This window comes from Centruroides vittatus, unplaced genomic scaffold (assembly GCF_030686945.1).
Source record: "Centruroides vittatus isolate TY-2023 unplaced genomic scaffold, ASM3068694v2 contig_884, whole genome shotgun sequence".
In the NCBI taxonomy this organism is placed as follows: domain Eukaryota; kingdom Metazoa; phylum Arthropoda; class Arachnida; order Scorpiones; family Buthidae; genus Centruroides; species Centruroides vittatus.
In genome coordinates, this window is record NW_027122576.1 from 1,047,992 (window position 1) to 1,073,601 (window position 25,610).

The following is a 25,610-nucleotide window of genomic DNA, read 5'->3' on the forward strand; positions in this document are numbered from 1 at the left end:
ATTATTCTTACGTACAGAACTAACTTCTCATAAAATTTACTCGACTTTAAATATTTCATGCTTAAAAATTATCGTGGTCTGTCCATTGTCAGTCAAGATGAATTATACTAATTTGAAAATATCTTTAATTAATTTTAAAAGCAGCGATATACAACGAGCTAGAATATACTACATAGAATGGCTGTGACTATGGTTACAGCACTCTTGGTGGTGACGTCGGGTACTATCGAAGAGTTAAAATATTCTAGCTCGTCGCCTTTACACAAATGCCACGCTCCCTTGACTAAAAGGAAAATGGCGGATGTTTTTTTTTCTATTTTCCTCAAACATGGCGTCACTTCAGCCACTCGATGTAATACATTCTAGCTCATTAAGAAAATATTTTATCATGTACAAGAAATAGTTCTTAAATGAATTAGGGCACATTCACAAGAGTTGACTTTTAGTCACTTTGTCAGATACAAAAAGTCATTGAAATTAGAACAGCAGTATACTTCAATAGAGTTGACCACACACCAGCGACTGTTCAGTAGCCACGATAAAAAAAGATTCTATTCTAGTCACTGTTGCTTGCAACAAGACTGACGTAACCAATGGAACGCGCAATGTTGTGTGTGTCCATTCAAATGGGCGATTATTTTGTCGTCAACTCCCAAGTGCACTTCTTGTGATATTTTTTCTCTTTTGCCCAATGAGGTTTATCACATGTCGTCACAATCATGTGATCTACAGAAAACACATTTGTTGTTACTCATTTCTTAAAACATATATTTTATCAAACTCTCCCTTTGGTCGCCACTTGGCCTATCAATAGGTGAATCATTTATCGCTTTGTATTCAATTCTTACTGGGCCACATAAGAAGTGAAATATGTGCAAGCTCTACAAAATCCATTTTCATACTGAAAACTGGAAAGTCTAAGATATTTCTTAGTCAAAGCTGCAATCTGTAGCCTGTGTAAATGTTTACGACTGGCTACGCTTCTGTTGCAGATACATATTCATTGCTTGTGTGGTTGGGTATGCAATTAATCATAAGCAGCAGCAACTAGCAATTTTTTTGTGCATGACTAAAAGTTTCTCGTGTGAACACACCCTTATAAATATTTAAAATCAGCAAAGCTGTGCTTATGTAAAATTAAGACTTCAATACAACTGTTAATGAGGTAATACACAGAAGGCATAGTTTGTAAAAATGAACCAACAAAAATACCCCAGGTGCCATAAAGGAATGTAAATAGGCATCTGGGACAGACCGACCATGAAAGATTCCCAGTGTTGGGGACACTGGAGTTTGAAATTGTACCAATGTCAACTAATCCTCTGGATTGTTAGAATTTGATGATGGGGTGCAAATTAACAATATGTAAAAATAAATATATAAAATACAACGTTTAACAAAATTACTTTGATTCTGTTATCGTCCATCAACTGGAGCAAACGACGGACGATAATGGAAGCAAAGTAATTTTGTTAAATATTGTATTTTATATATTTATTTATACAATTAAATGTATTACCGTCGGCCATGTTTTGTATTTTATATTTACTTAAAACAATATGTAACTTTATTACCAGGTTAGAAAATTTTTCTGGACTAGAAAATATTACGACGATTCAACAATTCTATTCAGAAATGACAGTTTACATTGGCAAACCTGAAAACTCAGATGTGACCCGAAGTCTTGGATGTGACGGAGGGATGCTTATTGAATGAACTTTCAAATAAGCAGGGAATCATGTCCTTTGGACATTACGTATTAACCTTCTTCATCATGTTTGCAATTTTATCAGTGGACTGAAAACTCATTGATAAATTATGAAATATATCTAAATTAATAGTTCTGGAAATGGAGGTTGGACAGAGATTGCAGTAGTGTAACCGGAAATGCATCTGCACAGTATGCAGTAGTTTTGGGTTTGAGTACCACTTCAGGTCAATTCTTTTGTTCCAGAAATTCTGAAAGTAATTTATATAAGTACTAAAATTGTCACAAGATGGTCAGTTGGAGGTAGCTGGCCTAACCACCTACCTCCAACTGACCAGGCATGTCAAACTCATGATATTACGGGCCACGTGATCTATTTTGTATTAAGTCGGGGCTGCATGTTTTCAATGTTCAAAAAATTAATAAAATACGACTTTTAGAATGATTATATTATGTATTATGTATTTATTAGACTCAATGTATTGTATATTATACATACATAGACATTTTATATTTCATGTTATTTTTTAAACTTAAAAAAATAAATTAAAAAATATAAAATATTTATAGTAAACTATAAATATTTTATATTTTTTATAAAAAACAAAAATAAAAGTTATAATAAGAAATAAACAAATCACAGTTTAGTATCACTTTTTAGAAGATATTTGACAACATTTTTCACAAAGCAAGTCATCAAAATTTGGTTGAATATATTCAGCTGATGAAATTTTTATTCTATCATGTTTCTAATCGTCTTGTGTTTTTATCTCCATTCGGCTTTGGCCGCCGCTTTTCATTTGGCGCCTCGCACCAGTGCGCAGTGTCCCGAGCGATCACGCAACCACACGCGACACCAGCGTCAACCAAAATGTTCAAACTTTCCAACTTCAAGCGTCAAAGCTCAATATTTAAAAATTTTTAAAGAGTCTCGGCGGGCTGCAACCTGTGTATTGGCGGACCGCGTGTTTGACATGCCTGCTCTAGACAAATTACTTTGTATCTAATTATTAACTTACACTTATTAGTCCAATAATTTGGTAGATCATTAGGTTTTAAAATCTGAAATTCTTCTGTCTTCTGAAGAATTTCATAACTTCTAGTAATCATTAACAGTTATATTGTAAACTACAGACTGAATATGTATATTAGAAATAATTTATTTCTTAGCATATTAAAACAGATTTCTAAATAAAAATTACATCATTCTTAAAATAAGAACATAAACTTTAAATATAACATTATGATGGACTAGTACAGTTTGCATTCTTTAACAATTGCAGCATTTGTTAATCATGACATTGGACAGTTTTCTTAGATCTTAATTTAAGCAGTTCTCATCCAAACAATTTTCTCATCAATAAATTATAAATTGCCTATTAATAAAACTAAGCCAATTCTTCTGTTGTATTTTATTCCTAAAAGGATGTATTAAAATTAAATATAGCAAAAAATAGGATGTCTTCAACAATGATCAATGAATCGCTATCAGACCGGATTCGAATAATTTCTGTATCTTGGCAGCAATGTCTGGATTCTTCAAATGTCTGAAAATATGATACAAATGCAAATGTATTAATACAGTATAAACATTTTTAATTCAAAAAAAGACAACACATGTTTAAAATGTTTTCTTATAATTAATCGACTAGGCATGATTTGTTTTCTGCTGGAATGCAAACCAAGAATTGAGTCAAAGCACTAGCAAGTCAATAATATTGTTTCGAGGGGCCATCTACAACAACACTTGCCACTACCGCAGCAGCGACATTGCTGCTGGCATAAGAAAGAATTTAAAAATTGCACATACTTGTGCTAGCAACATCAGATACAGTCACTTTGATCCCACTTCATTTCAAAAATGAAATCAGGACACCCCTATTTTTATTACATTTTTCTAATTTCCTTGACTCACATTATGTAAAATGATGAAATTCAATTAAAACTAACCAATCAAATTTTGAGAACAAACTCAATTCTATAAACCCCTTATAAGACACTTTGCTTATGCTCTGTCTCAATAATAAGACTACAGTCACAATATTTGTCAATGGAAAAAACACAAATATCACCTTCACAAGAAGAAAAGCACTCTGTAATCATTATTCATTTATTGTTTTGCATTTTTCAAATTGATATACTGGTTTAGATGATCATTTCTAGTCTTCCAAGTGAATACATCAATTTGATTTGATAGTATTTGTAGAATCAATGACAACAATTTGAAAATATGTTATGTACTGGAATAGAAATACTATTACTGCTTAACTATTCTTCAATATCTGAACTTCCAGCTTTCCAGTTGAAAATTGAATAATTTCTTTCTCTACAAACATATCAATATGAAAAACAAATAACAACTAGAACTAGTCAAGAACATAGATACACAAATAATACCAAACATTTAACGTCCACAAATTGCCAAACATTAAAGATTTGCTATTTCGATTTTGCATCCAGTTTGCATCCACGTTTTCTTTCTATATCTATGTTAAATGTACATAATTTAACATAGATATAGAAAGAAAACGTGCAACATCAGTACTATAGTAAAGAAACAAAGTGTAAATATGGATATGATGAGAGAATTTGGAATGAAGTGAACTATGATTATTTTTTCCTGCATGAACATTAATTTGCTCATTCCTGCATATCTTCAAATTTATAGAAGATTTAGTGATTTAGTTGTCATCTGTCAGAAATATTTGCTTTAAGAATGATCATCAAATTAACTTACTGATTTAGTTATTGACAAGACTATGTCTTGTTTATAAAATCCTGCCGCCATTTTTGTTACCAACTTAGAGGTATAAAGGAGTACATGTCAAGAGTTGATATTTGGCACAGAGTATTAGGTGACCAAATCATTTGTGCATAAAAAAAATCCAGACATGTAAGTAGTCAGGGGACCAAGAACCAAGTCAAAATAAAATACAAAATGGCGACCCTCTTCTACAAACAGGCAAAACAGGCATCTCACCCCACAGAAGTCGGGTAAAGAGAGTCCCACCCACAGTCATTCTATGAAGTGAACTCTGACCTTAGGACTGAGCAAGTAGTATCTTCTATGTTAAATAAAATTTGTTATCTAATTTTGTAAATTTGGGAGTGCTTCAAATATGATGTTAAAATGGTTTTATGTCGTTACAAGTGTTTTTTTAACATTATCTAGTATAGTAAAATTGTGGAACCGATAAAAATTTGACATGTATGGCAGAGGGTGCCACCACGTGACCTTTGCCCTTTGACCTCACTTTGCTCCTAAACTCTAACAAGGAGAGACATCTTTTTACTTCATTTAGTTAACCTTTCAATTCGACAGCCGTGCCAATCTTGGATTTATAGTATATCTCGACACTATTGTAAATATGGCATAGCCAATACAAATTAAGTAAATGATCAGTTTCTCAGTTAATTTTTACCGGCAGAACAAAAGACACAGAACACGTGGTCAAGGTCAACGTGGACATCACGGACAAGGTAGAACATGCCACGTACAGATTTTAGCCACACCACTAAAGATGTTATATTAGGGTTGTTGTTACATCCAATGATGTTATAATTGGGTTAAACTGTATATTGTTTGTGCAAAATAAAAAATAATTTTGGACAATACAATAGCCATGATTATTTTTTTCAAAAAGGGAAATTTTCGTTACGCATTGACAAAAATTCAACCCTGGCCGTCACGCAACGAAAGAAATTTTGACATTGGATAGGGTATACCTGGATAGGTTAATTTCACCGAAAATGCATCGTGGACAACCTTGTGGTCGTGCACGATGCATTTTCGTTGCTCAAAACCAGCGATACCAAAGAAGATTGGCAAATGAGAACAAGACCCACTTGAGCATCAGTGATTCCGCTTAGTAGTGAGTCTCCGAGACATAGTCTTGTCCCAAATACGGCTTTGCCATTTTACTTGTTTTGTTTTGTATTCACAATTCGAATGGCACATGATAGAATGTAAGAACACATCTGTGATCAAATCAAGATCAATATTATGCTATGAATTAGCCAATCTTGTTACAGAGAGAGATACAAGTAGATCTTACAGTAATATGATTTTGTTCTTTATCTTGCAGAGACTATAGTAATAGATGTCTATCGTGTGATTGTAAACTTTAATATAATTAATATAATTAAACAAATAAAATTCTCTCTTTAAATATAACCATCTTAAACTCCATAATTCTATATTAAAGCCAAATGATTGCCAGATTATATTGAGAGTTGAGAGTTCGAGTCCTAATTTGGGCCAATTCTTTTCTTCCAGAATCTTCTGACCTTCTAAATTAATTATTAAAATATTAATTTAATTATAATTATTAAATTCAGAAAGAGAAGGCACCTAATGCCTGCCTCTAGTGCCTAATTACTTAGCATTTAGTTAATAATAGTAGTAGTAATATAACTTGATATAATCTGGCAATCATTTAACTTTAAATGAAATCACCATCTTTATTCTGAATTTATTTGTATTTATATTAATAGATAGAATAGGTCACATGTAGAATTTCATTATTATAATCAAAGATTACATAAACTTAAAGAAAAAAATGTTAACATACTCTTGTAATGCTTTTGGATCACTTTGCATTTGTTCTAAAATAAGCCTCATTGCTGGATCTGCTAGTATTCTTTGAACTTCTGGATCTTCCATTGCATGTCGTCTCACTTCTTCGGGATCTGCATTAGATGCTAATCTACATTTGCGATATAGATCTACTGCTTCCTAGTAAAACAAATATATTATTTACAATTCATGTTTTTACCATTATTTTATTTCCAACATTTCATTTATTTTAAAATAATCACATGCATTACCTGACTATTTGGATCTAATTCGACTGCTTTCTGAAAAGCCACAGCAGCTTTACCATGTTCTTTTAATGCCATTAAAGCCATTCCTTTACGTATATAGCCTTTAACTGGAATAAAAATCATTTTCGCACACAAATTTAGCAATAAAAATTATGAAGTTAAATGAAAAGAATATTAATTTGGACGATTTTCAATATTACCATGTAAATGATTAAAATAAAATTATTCTTATGCTAAAAATAAAAATGAATCTTAATTAGTACCATATTTATTTGAATACTAGCAGATAAGCCAGGTATTGCTCGGGCAAAAAGTAACAATAGTAAAGATTAAGATTATTACATTATAGCCAATCTTACCTGTTTTCACAGAATGCAAGAATTAGGTTCCTGTTTCCAGACTAATTAGAGAATTTTTAGATGGGTCTAAAAATATGTTCGATTTCCACAAAAATGCAAAAAACCGCATCTAAAATATTAATAGTACAGTAGAAGCCAAGTTCTTCGCCCAGCACCTGTAAATCTTGCATGTTGCTTTCTCTTAACACTTCCATTATTAAAGAATACACTTCTTTCATCCCCATGTCCACTTGCTGTTCAGGTATTAATACGTCAAAACGACCATTATATCTATTTCCATTAAACCTTAGTCTCACCACCTTTTAAGTTTCCTTCCCAAAACAGCTATCTAATTTATGTCTTCTACTGATAGTAGAAGTAGAGTTCTTTGGGGTAATCTTTAATCCTCTCTCTCCCCCCCCCACAAAGGAAATTTTGAAAAATCCCTTCTTAATGTGCATTCTCATGGCATATACTATTAAAATGCAATCAAAACCACAAAAAACTGCATCTAAAATAGTATAATAGAAGCTGAGCTCTTCACGGTAAGCCTTAAACCTGTCCCTCTCCCCCGCGGGGGAAATTTTGAAAAATCCCTTCTTACCTTACGTTTCTATATTCAACAGTTGACTCAACAGTGAATTTTCCATTGAGTTCCTCTGTTGAACGATCTGACATCACATTTTGTAGAAAAAAGAAACGTTTCCATTGAAAGGACACTTTTCATGATGGCCGACTTAATTAAGAAGGCAATGATTGTAACTGTTTTGCTAAATAATTAACGTAACTCGCTTAACCATTATTCAAACAAATCCTTTTATTCAAATGAATTCTTATCTGTATCATTTTCTAATATACTGGGTCTTTCTTTAATAATTTGAATTTCTTGAATATTTATATCATTAGGAAGACTTAAAGAGGGCCAAATATCAGTCGTAATCAATTTTGGACAAATATATGGAGGTAGTTTATTTATGAAAAAAAGCTTAATATTTCAATATTGACCAAATTATCCAACATAATTGTGCAATCACATGTTTTATCATGTACAGATCATTCATTAATTTGTGCATCCACAGCAAGAGCAAATGGATAGTTTCTATAAGAGAAATTTACTTTTTCACGGAACCTATCATGTTAGTTTGTTGAATACTCAACAGTCTTTCAGGTCATTGAGCTGTTGAGCTCAACAGTGAAACAGCGCTGACTTCACTAGTCTCAATGGAAAACTCAACAGTCCATTTAGAAACATCGTTTTCTCACCCATTGAGTCAACAGAAACATACGGTTAGTGTACATTCTCATGATGTACCCTAACTGTGTACTAGATTCCAACTTTAACTCCTAACCGTTTTGGCTCTGCGCTTATTATTATTATTATTATTATCAACCCATCTCAATTATATTATAAGATTCTGCACACCCAATTTTTTTCAAGATACTAGTTTAAAAAAAAAAATAATAATAAATTTGATCAATTTAATTTATCATATATTTAAAAATTTTACTAATTTTATGGTTGTAACAGAAGAGCCACCTTTATTCTTGCTGCTTTGTAGCATTCAATATGGCAGTGATCAGTTTACAAATCCACATAGTAGTAAAATATAAATATACTTAAGGAAAAAATCAAACTTTTTATATATCTGATAAAGGTAAATTATCTGCATTTTTTAGTAATGTATTAATATTTTATAAGGAATTAACTTACTAATTAAATGAAAACAAGACTTCTTTACTTTGTTTCATTTGAACTGAAGATGAATAACTGTTAACAGACCAATAGCTTAAATTAAGTAGTAATATAGATATAATGATTATTAATTGTCAGTCTCAGTGGTATATTTAACTTGATTTATTCATTCTCATTTTCAAAAATTAGTCTCACAAAAACATTTACTTATATTACTCGTAACTATCAATTATAGACAATCATTATATTAAGCAAAATCATCAAATTGATAAGAAAAATTTGTCACTAGCAAAGTAAGCAAAATGCTTAGAACAAACTATTCTGTTGAAAGTTTCTAATTCTTAAAAATATTTAATTCTATCCCTGGTTAATTCCAAAGAGTAATTAAAAAAGACCTTGGCCTGTAAATCCCAGTCATGCAATTTTTGTTTCTCTGACACAGTTTGAAATCTTTCTTGGAATAATTTGTCATACTCTGTGATGATCATTATGCTTGGAAGCAATTTTACTTATTTGTCTACAACTGAAATTTCAATTTCCCACTTTATTCAGGTTAAGTTAAATTCTTTATACCCAAAACCTCTTCCATTTCCTAATTGGACATATTTAAAATCAGTTTAGTGTTATTATTTATGATTCAGCTGCTTTAAATGAAGTGACTGAGTCACGATTAAAGATTCTGACAGATTTCCGGCATTAATAAACTTTAACACAGAAAAATTGTTTCATTCCAAAGAATTTTTTCCATTTAGGCGAGTTTTACTATAATAAATAAGACTGAATTTTAATATCTAAATATCTAAAGCTGGAATTTAGATATTCTGGAAGTGAAAGTTGACAAAGTAACTACATATTAAGCAAAAGTAGCTGCTTATCATCCAGCTTCAGGTCAAGCTTTTCTCCTAAAATTTTCTAATTATTTAATTATTATTAATACAAGATGACTTAACTTAACTTTCAGATCTTTATTTAGTTTCATTAATATAATTTAAATATGATAACAAGTCACAATATAAAAACTGGCACTATTGTGTAATAAGGCTGAAATTCATTTATCAATTTAAAACTGTGACAACCTTCCAACAAATACAAAGAAATAAAAATTACAGCTCAAATTCCTTATTCATTAAGTAAGGGAATGTACTAAGATTTATTATTAACGAATTTTAAGAAAACATTGTTTCAACTATCATTCAGTTTCTGCTTGAGAAAACTGATCTTCATTATTTCCATAGGGTATGCTTTGTATGTAGGGAGATTGCAACTTCTTTTCCTTATTTTGTTAACCTGAGAATTATTCACAATGGAAGAACATCTCAAGTAATTTCCAGTTAACAAAAAAAGAAGTTTCAATCACCTGACATTCAAAAAGACCCAATGAATTTTAAGAATCAAAATAAGTTTTGAAACAAATAGTCATTTTTATTCCAAAAATTCGTTTGTATTTCAATTTTGATATTATTTTAATCCAATGTACCACAAATTTATTAAGTAGTACAATTATTGCTTTAAAAGATAAATAAAATTCATTCCTTTAAGTTTTATTTAATTCACTTTCAATTTACAAAAAACTATTTACCAAATGAAGGATTTAATCGTATGCAATCTTCACAGTCCCGAAGAGCCATTCTAAATTCTGCTAATTTTTGATAACAAGCTGCACGATTACTGTATAATTTTGCATCGTCAGGATTTCTTTGAATTGCTTCGGTGTAATGTTTAATAGCAGTTGGATAATCTCCTAAAAAATAAATCATATTTATTACAATAAAAAAAATTATTTTAATAAATAGATATGTATATACTAATACTATCAATACATTGCTGTAATATTCAAGTTTATATTGTGATAGCATCAAATTTGATTAAATTGCAGTAATCCCTTGATTAACGCAGTTAACACATTCCACGAAATTGGCATACTAATCAATACAGTTTAATTTAACTAAACTATCAAACTAATTAATTAATCTTAATATTTATAATTAACTGACAAATTAATCAAGACTTCCAAAATTCTTACTAACTTTTTACTGTCCCTTTAACGACACAAATAATTTAAATTAAATTAGATAATTCTTTGAAATATAGCTGGTGATCCCAACAACAAAAGAAAACAATTTAATTTCATAATTTGTTGCTGATGTCTAAGTAATTTCATAACTAATGTATTTTTTATTTGGTTAATTATTGATAGTTAATAATTAAATTATTAACTAAATAAATTTAAAATTTTGAATTTTATAAATCATGGTATCTCTTATATAATAATAATAATAATAATAATCTGGAATTAGAACCCTAAATCTAGTTTTTCTTAATCTAATGATTATAAATTTCAAATTTATTTATTATAAAAAGTATTGGTGAAGATTTTCTTTTTAAAATATTAAATTTCCAAAAGATGAAAATTTCACAATATTCATCCCATCATTTGGCTGTGACAATTTTCTAGTGAGTAATTTCCCCATAGACTAATTTTGAGAAAGTTGGTCAGATGATTTGCTATACAGGCTTGCATTTCGTTCAACATTGCAAGTTTGCCAAATGTGTCAACAACTTATAAAATACAAACTTACCCTCAAAAACATACCACATGAATTAAATTCTTACCTATGCTATTTGAAATCTATTATCAATTTATAAACTGCATTAATTTGAGAAATGTGTTAATTGAGGGTTATTGTAGTCTGTTATTAAGAGTAACACATTCTGAAAAATTTATAAATTACATATTTCGTCTTTGAAAGAATAAACATTAAAAAAATAAATATAAGCAAACTTAAATTTTCATTGATGTGTGTGTTCTGTTTTTCTAAATAATTGGATATGTAAAATTTGTACAAGCAGAGATTAATTGAAAAATCATAGTAAATCACAGGTTAGATTCTACAATAATTTTTCATATTAGAGTTTTTTTAACCCAGGAAATTTTTCTTATCCCGGAAAATCCCGCAAATTTCTTAAAAATTTACTTTTTTCTTATTTTATGTTAAGGTTGAGGAAATTTTGCAAATAGAAAGTATAATTAACTCATAAACTGTCAGAATACATTTGTATTTATTAATTTTAAACCTACTTATTAGTTTTTTTTAATTTTTGCTCATTATGGCATGTCACAAATGGTCAATAATCAATACGTAGCTTATTTGTGAGAGGACACTCAAAATTCTTTTACCAGTGATTATCTGGAATAATTGTGCTGTCTTAATTTTTAACCATGCCCAGTAGCTTCAATAACTGCATAATGCCATGTTGTGCAAATTGGGCAAGGATACAAACAAGTACAAAATCTGCAAGTATGAAGTTTTTCGTCATAACTTGATTATTAAAGACAAATGAACTGCTGAATTATTGGGCTATGATGTTTCTATTAAAGCAGTCGAGGTAGACAACTCAAGAACACTAGAGAACAAAAAAAGTACTACAATCTCGAAAACAAACTAGAAATCTTTCAGGATACAGGTGAAAAACACACAATATTTGTCTTCTCTTAAATGCATTAAACACGATTCCAATCACATCAATTGAATCGGAAAAGGCATTCTCGGTAGCAAGACTTTTCATTACTAAAATAAGAATTAGATTGAGTGATCGAGAGTATCGACCATCTTTGTTTTTTAAAATCTTATAAAAATTTACAATATTTTGTATTATATTTTATTTAAAAAACGAAAATTGCCTTCTAAGTTAGAAGTTTGATCTAAGTTCATTTTTTTTAAAACTCAATTCAAAGCATTTTGTTGTTGTTGTATGCAGTTTCCAGCAAGCTTTAATAAATTTTTTCTATTTGTGAAAATTTCTAGTAGTTCAAAGGAAATTTTTAATATATATCTTACACAGCGTTATTAATATGATTTTGAAGGTTGCGGAACATATTAAATTACTTTAAAAAACAAAAAATAATTATATCATTTGATTTCATGATATTTTGTATATCTTAAAAATAATTAATTTTGTCCTGGGATTTCCTGGGATCCCGGAAAACAGTTCACTTTTATTCCGGAATCCCAGGACAAGCAAAAGACCGGGAAATGAAAAACCCTATTTCATATCAAACTTCATGAAGTAATTTCAAGTTTTGTATCTAACAAGGGGAGGGCACGACCTGGGAAATTCACTTCGGGATGAGAGTTGGTATATATGTAGTACTCCTTTAGGATGTTCAATCCTCAAAACAAGACAGTGCAATGGCCAGCCAATTTTAAGTAAAAGGCCATTAAAAATTCGAGCTCAGCTTATGTACTAATAAGTTTCGCTAGGTCAGCAGCTGCTGAGCAGCTCAGTCGACATTGTTCTTGGCTACCACCAAGTTGTTCAGGGTTCAAATCTCAGTCTCGATTAGTATTATTTTATTTTATTTTATTTTTTTCTTTCTAAAAATTTTTTAAAATAAGTATTTTGAGTATATAGATATTAAAATTTTATTATAATAAATAATTTCATTTAAAAAAATGTGTAACATATTACATGTCATTTTATTTATAATAATACAAAATAATTAATAATAATAGTTATAAATAATTAGTTATGGAACAACAGTTTTTATTTATTATTCTATTGTATCAAATTTTTTGAAGGTTACTACTCTTATTAATTCTCACCACTTAAAAATAAAAAGTATAAAACATGTCTTTTATATTCATAGGTTAATTTCATTTTAACAAAAAAAAAAACAACTAAAATGTTCCCAATTCCAACAGTATTATATAAATGAGATCCAATTTAACACTTCAGTGTAAAAAGTATCACATTAGACTGACATTTTCAACAGCAAAACAAGATTTTTCTCAAGGTCATAAAAATGGGCATGGACTTATGGACTGACCTGATATTCAGAGACCTATCAGTTTACTTTTGGATTCTGAAGAGATCATAGTGTTCCGTGATATATTACACTATAATACAAATAGTTTCAATATTTTACAGTAAAATGTCTGTGAATGAAGATACTATCAGTTTACCAACAGTTGATGATGATTATTATTAATACACTTATTAATTATTTTGTATTATTATACAGTAGAGCGTCGATAAGTGGAATGTCGGTAAGTGGACATTTTTTTAAATGAAATTATTTATTATAATAAAATTTTAATATTTATATATATTCAAAATACTTATTTTAAAAATTTTTTGAAAGAAAAAAATAATAATAATACTAATCGAGACCGAGATTTGAACCGTGAACGCTGAGCAGCTGCTGACCTAGCAAAACTTGTTAGTACGTAAGCTGAGCTTGAATTTTTAAAGGCCTTTTTCTTAAAATTGGCTGGCCATTGCACTGTTTTGTTTTGAGGACTGAACATCCTAAAGGAGTACTACCTATATACCAACTGTCATCCCTAAGTGAATTTCCCAGGTCGTGCCCTCCCCTGGTAAGTTTATCATTTCTTTCTTACTCTTCATTGAGACATATTATACTCATTTAAAAAATTAATTACAACATTAAAATAACATAAAACAAAATTGTTCTATAAAAGTGGTGTTTAAAAATTAGGCTGAGTAAAGAAGTAATTTTGTAGATTAGTGTAGAAACTAGATATAATTGCACTTTCACTATGACATAGTAAATGGGTAAATCAATGTATATTCTTTTTTCTGCTCTCACTATAAGAATATCATGAGATTTATGTGCATATTTTAATTTCAATAATATATATAAATATAAAACAAAATCCAAACATGAGCTATGTAAATTTTAATTTGCATAAATTGAGAAACAAATTAATGCACTAATTGAAGTAAAACTAAGATAAAATATGCTTTATTTCACTCTCACATTTGAATTTTCACAATCTTTTAAAAGAATTTATATGTACTAATTGATTTTCTTTTATTGGAATTTCTATATAAAAAAGTGGATATAAAAAAAAACACACTAATATTTGAAAATTTTCATAAGTTTAAAGATTTTATTTCTTCTATTAGTCTTAACAAAAATTTGTGTTTTAAAAATATTAAAATATTTATTCTATAAATATATTCAATAGAAATTTTTAATAAAAATACCTTTTTGAAAGCAATCATTGCCTATATTTTTTTCTTCAAGTGATTTTTCAGGATCTATATATGCTTTTCTTTCTTCTTCTTTTAATAAGTTTTTCTACCTACATTAAAATATTATTAATTTTGAATATCTGTAATCTGCAATATCATAAATTACAGTAGTTACAATGTATTTGACAATTAACCAAAAGCTCTAACCATGAAACTCCGAATATTTACTTAGCAATCACAAGATTGGCAATCATTCCTGTTACTGTAACAAAAGTAAAAAATCTCTGAAATGTTATTTGCTATTTTGGGTTACCAAAATACAAAGACTTTCTTCTTTGATCTATTCTATACCATTTGATTTTATTAATAAGTACTCATGTTTTTCTTTTTAATTAACCATAGATAATAAAACAACTAAAGACAGCAATAACTGAGATACTAATGAAATAAAATGAATCTATCTTGAGTTGTTAAAATAATCGCAAATTAACTCAAAATTGTACATTGCAAGCATATATTTATGAGCACTTTTAATAAAGGTGCTCACAAATATATGTTTGCAATGTACAATTGTGAGTTAATTTTCAATTATTATAACACCTCGAGATAACTTTAATTTTATTTTATTATTACATATCGCTATCTGTCCATAACAACTCTGATCTTAACTGTTTCAATACATAAGATTATAAATTAGATTATACATTTTATTTATTTTGACAGAGCCTTCAATTTATATGTAAATAATCTATACAATTTTGTGAATTTGTAAATTTTTTCTCTATCCAGAAAATTACATGTCTGGCAATTAAAATTAAATGATTAAGTCTATCAAGCCAACTCTGTAATGAAATAACATATTTATATGTAAATTTATTATTATTTTCATGAACTTATAAATATATTTTTCACAGAAATGTTGTTTGAAGTATTACTTTCCTTGCCTTATTTTAAACCAAAGTATTTTTAGAAGATAACTCATCATTTAACATTTAACAAAATGTACTCAGCAAATAATTACCGTATACCTCGGCGGATAAGATGATGTATAAATTTTCGTCGAAGTTTTATAGTTTTAGCATATATCTGTCCTATAAGACGACCCCCAAACTATCAATGGCCTATGAATTTAGTTTAGACCAGCAATCATTATCTGAATAATGATACTGTATAGCATATATGGAATTATGTCCTATTTGTAATTTTTCGAATGAACAAATTTTATTTTCTTGCATCTGGTGATTTTTGCAAACATTTGCACTAATTCGGGCATTCGGGTAATGACCTTGACTATTCACAAAAACATTGTATGGGCTATTCTATTTTGTGCACATACCCTACTCTCTTCTAGTAAATAATTACAGTTTGTCTGTCTTTTTATAATGGTTTTAATTTATATAAATTTCAATCTATTTTTTTGTATCTGTCCTATAAGACGACCCTGGATTTTCAGGGCCATTTTTTATGGTTCAACTATCGTCTTATCCGCCGAAATATACAGTAGATTATCAAAACACACCTTATGTTGCCAAGATAATTTTATTGAAAACTGACGTTTAGCTCATCATACCGTTACTTATTATAGTATGAAACACATCTAATTGCATCAGTAAAATGTTCATATTAGTAACAACTACAGGTTCACATTTTGTATAGATATAAATTCATTAATTTGTCATTGAAAAAAATTTAATTCATAATTAATGAATCAAATTTAATTTAGAAGAAATTCAGTTCCAACAGCTGAAAGTCAAAAGCTAAAGAGAATTCATCTATTCTCTCTCCTTTGTTCTATTAACAAAGGAGAGAGAGAGAGAGATAAAAGATTTTTTCTAAATCAATTCTTTGTTGTTCAAATGACTTAAATAACAAAACAAAACTGATAACATTATCAAACTTTACTTTGAAATTCTAAGGCTTTCTTGAAAATTAAAAGCAAAATATTTTGATAATTTGCAATTGTTGCTACAAAACTATATAATAACTTTATAACAATGAACTATATAATCATTATAATCATCATCATCAATAGAAATTTTCAAATTAACTAGATCAGCTTTTTTTAAAAATAATTATAATAAAGACAAATAAATAGGAGGTATCAATACCATTTTCACTGTTATAATTCACACTTTAAAATTTCTAGTTTATTTTAAACTATTTTAAATAATAATATGAGGGTTATTTTTTTCCAACCTCCACTAATGCACAAAAAAAAATTGGAAGCATGTGAGACAGGGACAGGGTGCATACCTAGAGAGTAGTATATTCCCTCACCACTTAGCGTTGTGCCAAGCTATTTTAGACATTTGCTACTCTGCAGTAAACACGTAAACATGATGCCGCCAATCCAGTCTCCCGCCAACTATGAAGTACGAGCAGTAATTCAATATCTATAGGCCAATGGAAGTGAAACTCATTGAAGGCTGTGTAATGTGTATGATGAGAACCTCATGAGCTACGGATGTTTTCGTGAATGATGCAGGAAATTCAAACAAGGACATGACAACATCCATGATGAGGGCGATCAAGGGAGGAAGTGGGTGATGACTGACGATTTGGTAGACAAAGTGGATCAATTGGTGCAAGAAAGGTGTCGGTTTACAATTTCTGAGCTCAGTGAGGAGTTTCCTCAAATTTCAAGGTTCACTATATATACCGCTGATTGACCGCATTAAAGGGTGGCTGAATGGCCTGCTGGCAATGTTCTTTGACATGGGTATACAAAAGCTGATGTCATAGTATGATATCTGCCTGAATTGACAAGGCAATTATGTAGAAAAATAGGTGACAACTACCTTCTACAAATAAAGTGGTTTTGTTCTTCATTCTTGTTTTTTTATTCTGGGTCAATGGTGGTTAAAAAAAACCCTTGTAACAACGAAAAAGAATCATTGCATTTGATAAATTTGAAAAATTCTTTTATTCATACAAAATAAATATGCAAAATTATATTGCAATTGCAGACATACAATGAAAATTTATCTAATACTAAAAATCCATTTTAAAAATTTCATTTAAAAATATATAATTATTTGAAGATAAACACAAAAAAGAATTTAAGGTTTTCTATGTCTTTCTCACAGCATGGAAACACAATTAAACAAAAGCAGAGTTAATCTTTCAAAAAAAAAAAGTAACAAAAGAAAACTGATATAATCATCAGAGAAAAACAAAAGGCTCTTCCTCTCCTTTAAAGTAAGGGTTATTTCACTTATGTTTCATTGTGTGCGTGAGTTTCGGGTGATTGTAATTAAACTACTATTCAACACTGTCTAGAAAGATATTTAGCAAACAAATGGAACCAAATTTGATGTGGTGACATTTTGGGACATTCAGAAGACATTTCCACAAAAAAAAAACTAGTACCAAAATGCACTGTATCACTTTTAGCACTACAAGCAACAAATATTCTGTTTGTACAAGATACTCACGCTATATAGTGATCTTACTGATGCATGGGATACTGCTCATGTCATTCTCATTCTGGAGATGCTAAATAGTATGTTCAAAGGGCAATCATAATTAATTCTCTGTGATGTTTCTCACATGCAATATGCTATTGTCTTCAAAAGCTGCCAAATTTGCAACATAGCCTTGATAACCACACTTTTTAAGTGTCTCAACAAATGAAACAGCTTTTTTGTTGCTTGCAGTACCAAAAGTATTATAATGGCAAGTTTTAGTACTAATTTTTTTACAGAAATGTCTTTCATATGTTTTGAACTGTGGACATACAAAATTTGGTCACATTTGGGCTGCTAAATATCTCTCTAGACAGCACTGAATACAAGTTATTTAATTACAATCACCCAATATAAGAAGTTAGAAGACTTCAACTTATTTTTTGTTTGTTTTCAAATTATACACATTTTTCAAAATTTATCTTTTTATAATTTCATTATTTGTTTGAATGTGACATTTGGTCATTTTCTAGATCAGCCAAATTCATTCCTTATATAAAAAATGAATATAGTTGATCTAGAAAAAGTGCTGAATTTTAAATACAGATATAATTTGCTGTTCAACTTTTATGTAAGGACTAATATTGGACTTCAGGATGTTTATATATTTAAAAGCTAAAAGATATATCACAGTTTTACTATACTTTTTAAACTAAAAACTGTAAATACATTCGATTAAATGTAAATAATATCTCTAAAGCCAAAAATCACTTTCTATCCAACAGTTATTGAAAATAATTTTAAAAATATAATGACAATGACCAAAAAGTCTGCTACTTATTTCCGATTAAAGGAACAAGTATAAAAATAAACATTGATTCCTATATCAAGATTGTTAAATAATTCGTAGTTTAAACAAACATTTTTGAAAATTTTTTGGAAGTGTATGAATTGTAAATAAAATTACTTTGTCTTTTATGTAAACCAATTAATGATATTTATCTTTACACATGTGGCATAATATAGAGAATTATAATTTTCAGGTAATAAGTTTATTGACTTCCTTTTTAAGCTTTTTCTGTTCTGTGGACACTAAGAGGGTCTCTTTTCAGCAAGCCCATTATAGATTCGACCAGGCTCATAATAGGACAGCTGTGTGGTGAGGGATGGAGCTAAACATATCCAAATGGACCACCACCTGAAATATTCACAAGTTTTTCAACCTATCTGGATCAATCCTGGGCTTCCAGAGCCCTAACTGCTCGGCCAGCTGGTCATCGATCCATGATAGCACCTTATTAATTAATTTGCATATACTTAATAAATTCAAACAAACTGTGTAATAAACATTCTACTTGAATATTTATAATCAACTATTCATTTTAATTTTGATAACATTGGTAAAAAGACACCAAGAGAACCTTTTTCTTCACATCCATTAACATGTGAAGAAAAAGGTTCTCTTAGTATCCACAAGGCAGAAAAAGGAAAAAAATGAAATAAATTTTATACTGAAAAATAATGCTTACAAATAAATTTTCAAAAGCTAAACATAAAGCTACAATCATAATAGTAATGCTTAAACTATTTGTTTCTTTTGTAAAAATATTTCTATTCTAATAAAAAAACTGTTACATCTGAAAATAATTAATTTTTATAACACATTCTATAAAGAATGTGATATAATTATAGCAATATAATAATAATTAATTTATGCATTTAAGTAAATCTAAAATTCTTACCTCAGAAAGTTTAGTTAAGATTTCGGGAGTCCTATGTTCGGCTAAGGCTTTCTGATAATATATTTTAGCTTCTTGTAATTTTTGCAAGTGACGATAAGCTAATGCAATGCGGGCATAAGCTCTGAAAAGTTGTTTCATTTTTTAAATTATTTTACAGTAATTTCTAAGCAAAGCTCAAATATAAATAAGCATTGTATTTATTTATTTACTTAGTTAACATTTAGTGTATTATTCCATGCTTATTTTAATGATTAAATTGTACGAATATAAAAATAATTATAATCAAAAACAGACTTGTATATTTTCATGCACACATAAAAATGCTTTAAGAATATTAACAAATAAAAAATGTTTTTATATGGTACAGTAATGGTTAAGTAATAGATAATTTTAAGTAAAACTGATCATCTTACAAATTTTTTGTTTGTTTAATTCAGTGTAAACTCCTAATGTTCTTAAAAATAATAATAAAATACAACCTTCTTCTATTAGTCTTAAAATTATAACACTCAGCAAACAGCTCAATTATAATCCATAACAAAGTGTGAAAAATTTCATATATGCCATTAAATTAGTATTCTGAAAATGAAGAGTTTGTTTTTCAAAGGTACTTTTCAAAAATTTAATTTTAAGACTTATAAAATATGCTTTCCTTCTAGATTATTTTTCAAATATTTTTTTTTTCTATTAAAAAGACAAACTGAACTAAGACAAAGTCATAGAAATAATTATTCATTACGCTGTATATAAACCGAGTGAAAAGTTACTTAACACATTTATAAAACAATACTTATTTGGGCAGCAGAAATTTTGACGTGATAGAAACATTATATAGGTTATATCTAGGTTAACCATCTTTATGCAAGTCAACTGGACAGTAGCCATCTTGAATTCATCTCATAAATTTTTAAATGAGAATGGAATCATGCACTATATGAAATAAGGTTAGAATTTTGAGAGAAGTGCAATGGTATGCTTATTTTCCATTTAATTTTAATTTATGAAAAGTTACAAAACCAATCTCTCCTTTTGCAGGTGTTATTGAACAAAACTGGAATACCAGTAGTGAGTGAGGAATGAACCTAGATCATCCTTAAGTGTGGAGACAGGTGTTTATATGACACCTATCTTCATGGCTTATCTTTGTTAGATAAGTCTCTTGAAACTTTTATGAAAAATGTGCAAGTACCACACGGTTTCCATGGGAATGTCATTGATTAAAAGTTCTGCAAAATTTTCCTATCCAACTCAGTTCAATTTTGTAAGAGTATTAAGCACCTTTTACTTGCCCTGTATAATAAAATGCTCATCAGGTTAAAAAAATTCTGAAGAAAAACAAAAGTACTATTTAAATTAGTTCTTGTTGTTATTTTTTTTAACTTTAAATGTAAGCTGCCTTTTATAAAAATTTATATCATGCAGCATTCTTTTTTCTTCTCTGGTGTTTAAGTGTCTAGTAGGTGAAACAACTGATGAATCTTTTTACCAAAATTTTTTATTAATTATTTGACAAATACATTGCAGGTTACTACCCCCTCTTCAGTGTCATAAATTACAAATAAAAGTATAAGCCATAAAACAATAAAATACTTAAAACTTAAAATAACTTAAAACCAAAGTTTATAATTACATAATCAATGGATTCTTACTATGCACCAATTTAGTGCTTTCAATCACAAACTTTTACAAGACCACAAGTAAAATTTCTACATTGACGCTGTCCAATCTGAAACCGGTTCCTGCGGTGTTCACTTCTGACTTAAATTCGGTAATAATGACATTATACCAACAATTATCAATTTGCACACCTATATTACAATTGATATTATTCTCATTTATTATTTTTACATGTTCTTAAAGTTTCTTTTATACATGTTTTCCTACATGGTTAATATTGACATTGTTTACATCATTATTACATTTACTATTTTTTGTATGTTGATAGCATGCTGAATCACTGTATCCTAGTAGTTGTATCACTGCCTGATGTACTTTTATCCTCACTTGCAACTTTCTTTTTTTTCTTCGATGTATAGAAAGAATCCCACAGATTATGTAATTATAAACTTTGGTTTCAAGTCATATTATTTTATTGTTTATGGCTTATACTTTTATTTGTAATTTATGGCACTGAAGTGAAGTAGTCACCCAAAATGTACTCATAATACTAGTATAACAAAGTCACATATTTAAAACATCCAGAAAAGATCTAAATATAGTAATTAGAGGCTATCTATTAATTACATGTACAGTTTTTGAACCACTTTTGACCTCTTCTATTCCTGTTCTGTACAATGATGTATTTTGGTAAATTTTCCTTTAATTATGTGTACAATGGTTCATAGACACCCTGACATTGAAAAAATGACAAAAAGTTCTGCAAATATTTCTTAACTGATAGTTAATTCACATGACTATTAAGAAGGCTTATAAAAGCAAATTCATATGCTACTAATACCACTAAAAAAAGTCCACACAGACAATGCATTTATCCCCTCCTTCATGCACAATAATATCATTGTCTGTAATAATGTACTTTTCATGATCTCCTCTCTTTTTAAATTGTACACAAAATTAATGGACAGTCCCTTGCTTTTAAATGTTAATACACCAAAAGATTAAAATAAAAAAATTTAAGAAATACATAGAAATTCTGATAGAAAACATACTTTTTAGTAATTTTTGGGCAGTAGTTAACTATCTGAAATACTTTTATATATAAATAAAAGAGAGAATTTACTTATCTCATTTATTCATATATAAACATGGTGCCAAGTTTTGTAAATTTTTATATAATTCTTTTAAATATCATAACTTTTCAGTGTGGCATAGAATATCACATTCTCAAATATGTTTTTTTTTTTACATGATATTTGAAAATATGATATTCTACAAAAAAAACCACTGAAATATCTGTTGTACAGAATGATCAAACAAGCAGTTTACTTGTGAGGAATAAACTTGGTAATTCTAATTAAGAAGTTTCAAATGTTTTTCCTCAAGTCTGTAGTAAATGAATCTTAAAGAAATGATTCTTATATATAGCAAGGCAATAACAAGCATATCTGACTCACAATATTGCCAAGTCTATTTCTAACAAACTTATTGTTTGATCACCTAATATTTAATTATTTATTTACAATTATTCAAATATGTTTACAAAAAGCCATTTGATCAATTTGATAGTTCTGTTGACTTTATGATAAATTACCATATTCTGATTAAAACCACACCAACCTCTATGTACATTTAAGTAACTTATGTTAAATTATATATCAAACGTTTTAGATTCAATTTTAATAGTCAGAGTGATTTTATTTAAGATGTGGTTTGAATTTTAGTTAGTTTTTCAGAATCTTATGACGAAAATTGTTTTTGAAAACATTTAAAAACAGTAAAAAGTCTAATTTGTAAAATGTATTTGTTTTTAATATTTGAAATGTTTTAAAACTCATTTTTACTAATTAATGATTATAAAAGAAAACTAGTAATTAGATTATGTATTATTATTACAATTATTATTACATTGATTATCATTATTATTAAAATCGATTATTAATATATACACCACTCCACACTGGGATATATGTACAACAGACACAGAACCAACTTCCAGTTCTTAAATACAAAAAACAAACACTGCACAGACGTTTGTGCAGGGTTTGTTTTTAGTATTACACACACCAGAAGTTGGTTCTGTGTCTGTTGTAAATTGATTATTAAGCTGATATAAAAAATTTCTCAAATCAACTTCAAGATTATCCAAAAAACTAATTATTTTTTCAATTAAACAGCAAACTTACTTTGCAATAATCTTAAAATCTGCTCTGTTTTCACGACCAACTTCTATAGCTTTCTCACATTCCTTTATACATTTCTCATATTCTTTCTGTTCAATATAAACAGCTGTAATGTGAAATTCAATACCTAAATTAATACTTAGTTTTATTTTTTTTAAATTAATTTTCCTCTTATAGAGCAAGTAAAAGTATTCATCCTTAAAATTTATAAATATTACACAATACTACCAGAAAACTGTATTTAATTTAAATATTTATTTTGAATATCAATAGAGAATAGTTAAAAAGACTTACCTGCTTTATTAGTAAGAAAAGTCATATCTGTTGAATCTAGTTCAATAGCTTTATCATAATGCTGTAATGCTAAATCAAAGTTTCTTTTTTTATAGGCTTCATTACCAGCAGTCTTCTCTTCTAGAGCCTAAGATAATAAATTTTCTTAAATTATATTAAAATTGAAGATGATTATATTCACTTTTGATATAATAATATACAGTAAGACCCCGCTTAACGCGGGGATGATTTTCTAGATGACAAAGCACTAAGCAAAACAGCATTAAACGAGGTCATTCTAACAGAGTAAATAGGAATAGGTGAACACACGACCAAAAATAAACAGATTTTACTTTAATTTTAGGTTATTTTTGTATTAATTTTCATAATAATGTATGTTAAATAACACATTAACATGTGCACACAGAAATGTAAAGTTCATTTTTTGTGACGAAGGTCCTGGTTCTTCTGAAATTCTTAAGATCGCATCTAAAACGCCTCGTTTTTCTTTTGCACTCCTTTCAAAATCTGGGTTATTCGCTACAATTTGATCAACGATTTCAATTATCATTACCAAACTTTACTATGAAAATCTGTAGAGAAATTCTTTGGGTTCTTCGTTTTCAGAATCTCTATTTTCCAGTTCTACACCTTTTTGCCATATTTTGCTGATTGGTCCGTGTTTCGCGGCATTTCATTGATTCATACGTAATACGATTATTTACAAATCAATGAAATTCCGGGTAAAATTAAAACCAGCGTAAATTTTGAGCTTTTTTTAGGCTTTGAGCAGACCACGTTATATCGAGCAGCATTGAGCGGGGTCTTACTGTACTTTTAATTTCATATTATTTAATGAATATCTTAATAGCAAGTCTCTAGTTATGTAAAAAATCTATATTTTTTAAATTGTAAACCAAGAGTTGGCAACTAAACTACAATCAATTAGACATATCCTTTGATAATTTCTGGTTGATTTTCAAAGCCAGAAGAGAGATATTCTCCAACTGAATCACACATATATAGATTTTAATCATATATCATTAGATAAAGATATACATCATCTTTGTATCATTAATTTTAAAAATGATCATTACTAAAATATTGTTAGTTCTGTAAAATCCACATAATTTTATTTGTTAGTTTTTTTATTTACTTTTTTTTTGGTAGAAAGAGAGGTATTTAATTTTTAAGTAACTGCAGGATGTTCTCAAATAGATAAAAGCCTAAAATTTCTAATATCTGGCATACCTGAATTAAATTTTTATTATTTATTAATTACCCTCTTATAGTTAAAAACTGTCAAAAGTTCATCAGACTACAACTGATCTAATTAAATGATTTAAGAATTATAAAATTTAAGCCAAATGATTGCCATAATTAATTGGGCTATTAATATGTTATAATTAATAATTAGAAACTAAGTAATTTGGTACTAGATGTAGACACTAGGAATCCATCTCTTATCATGCCTAATGTCTACCTCTAGTACCAAACTACTTAGTTTCTAATTATTAATTATAACATATTAATAGCCCAATTAATTACGGCAATCATTTGGCTTAGTATTCAATACATCGGGTTTAGGGAAGTTGATAATTATAAAATTTAAACTATTGATAGACATATCATCATTTACTAAAAATATTAATTAATGGCTATATCTGGGTGGACAAAAAGCCTACAGGTAAGGTCAACTCTGATGTAAGAATGTTATTTCCTGATGAGTGAAGAGAAGACAAAACAATAAATTTTAATGTATTGTCTTTTTCTGGAAATTTTTTATGTACTATAATTGAATTAATTTAACTCTAATATATCTGAAAAA

The 25,610-nt window shown here is 28.7% G+C and overlaps 1 protein-coding gene across 1 annotated transcript in view; it reads right to left on the reverse strand.

Annotated features, from left to right (window-relative positions):
• Positions 1-2,850: 2,850 nt before the first annotated feature.
• The window catches only part of LOC136983663 (stress-induced-phosphoprotein 1-like), a 42,555-nt gene continuing 19,795 nt past the window's right edge, over positions 2,851-25,610 (reverse strand). Inside the window, exons 3-11 of the mRNA XM_067280471.1 lie at positions 23,804-23,930; positions 23,513-23,615; positions 19,710-19,830; positions 19,163-19,165; positions 14,576-14,669; positions 10,143-10,304; positions 6,536-6,639; positions 6,280-6,443; positions 2,851-3,255 (exon numbers count right to left, since the gene is read on the reverse strand). Of these exons, the coding sequence (XP_067136572.1) occupies positions 3,183-3,255; positions 6,280-6,443; positions 6,536-6,639; positions 10,143-10,304; positions 14,576-14,669; positions 19,163-19,165; positions 19,710-19,830; positions 23,513-23,615; positions 23,804-23,930 (951 nt within the window). The 3' untranslated portion in view covers positions 2,851-3,182. The remainder of the gene's footprint in view (positions 3,256-6,279; positions 6,444-6,535; positions 6,640-10,142; positions 10,305-14,575; positions 14,670-19,162; positions 19,166-19,709; positions 19,831-23,512; positions 23,616-23,803; positions 23,931-25,610) is intronic.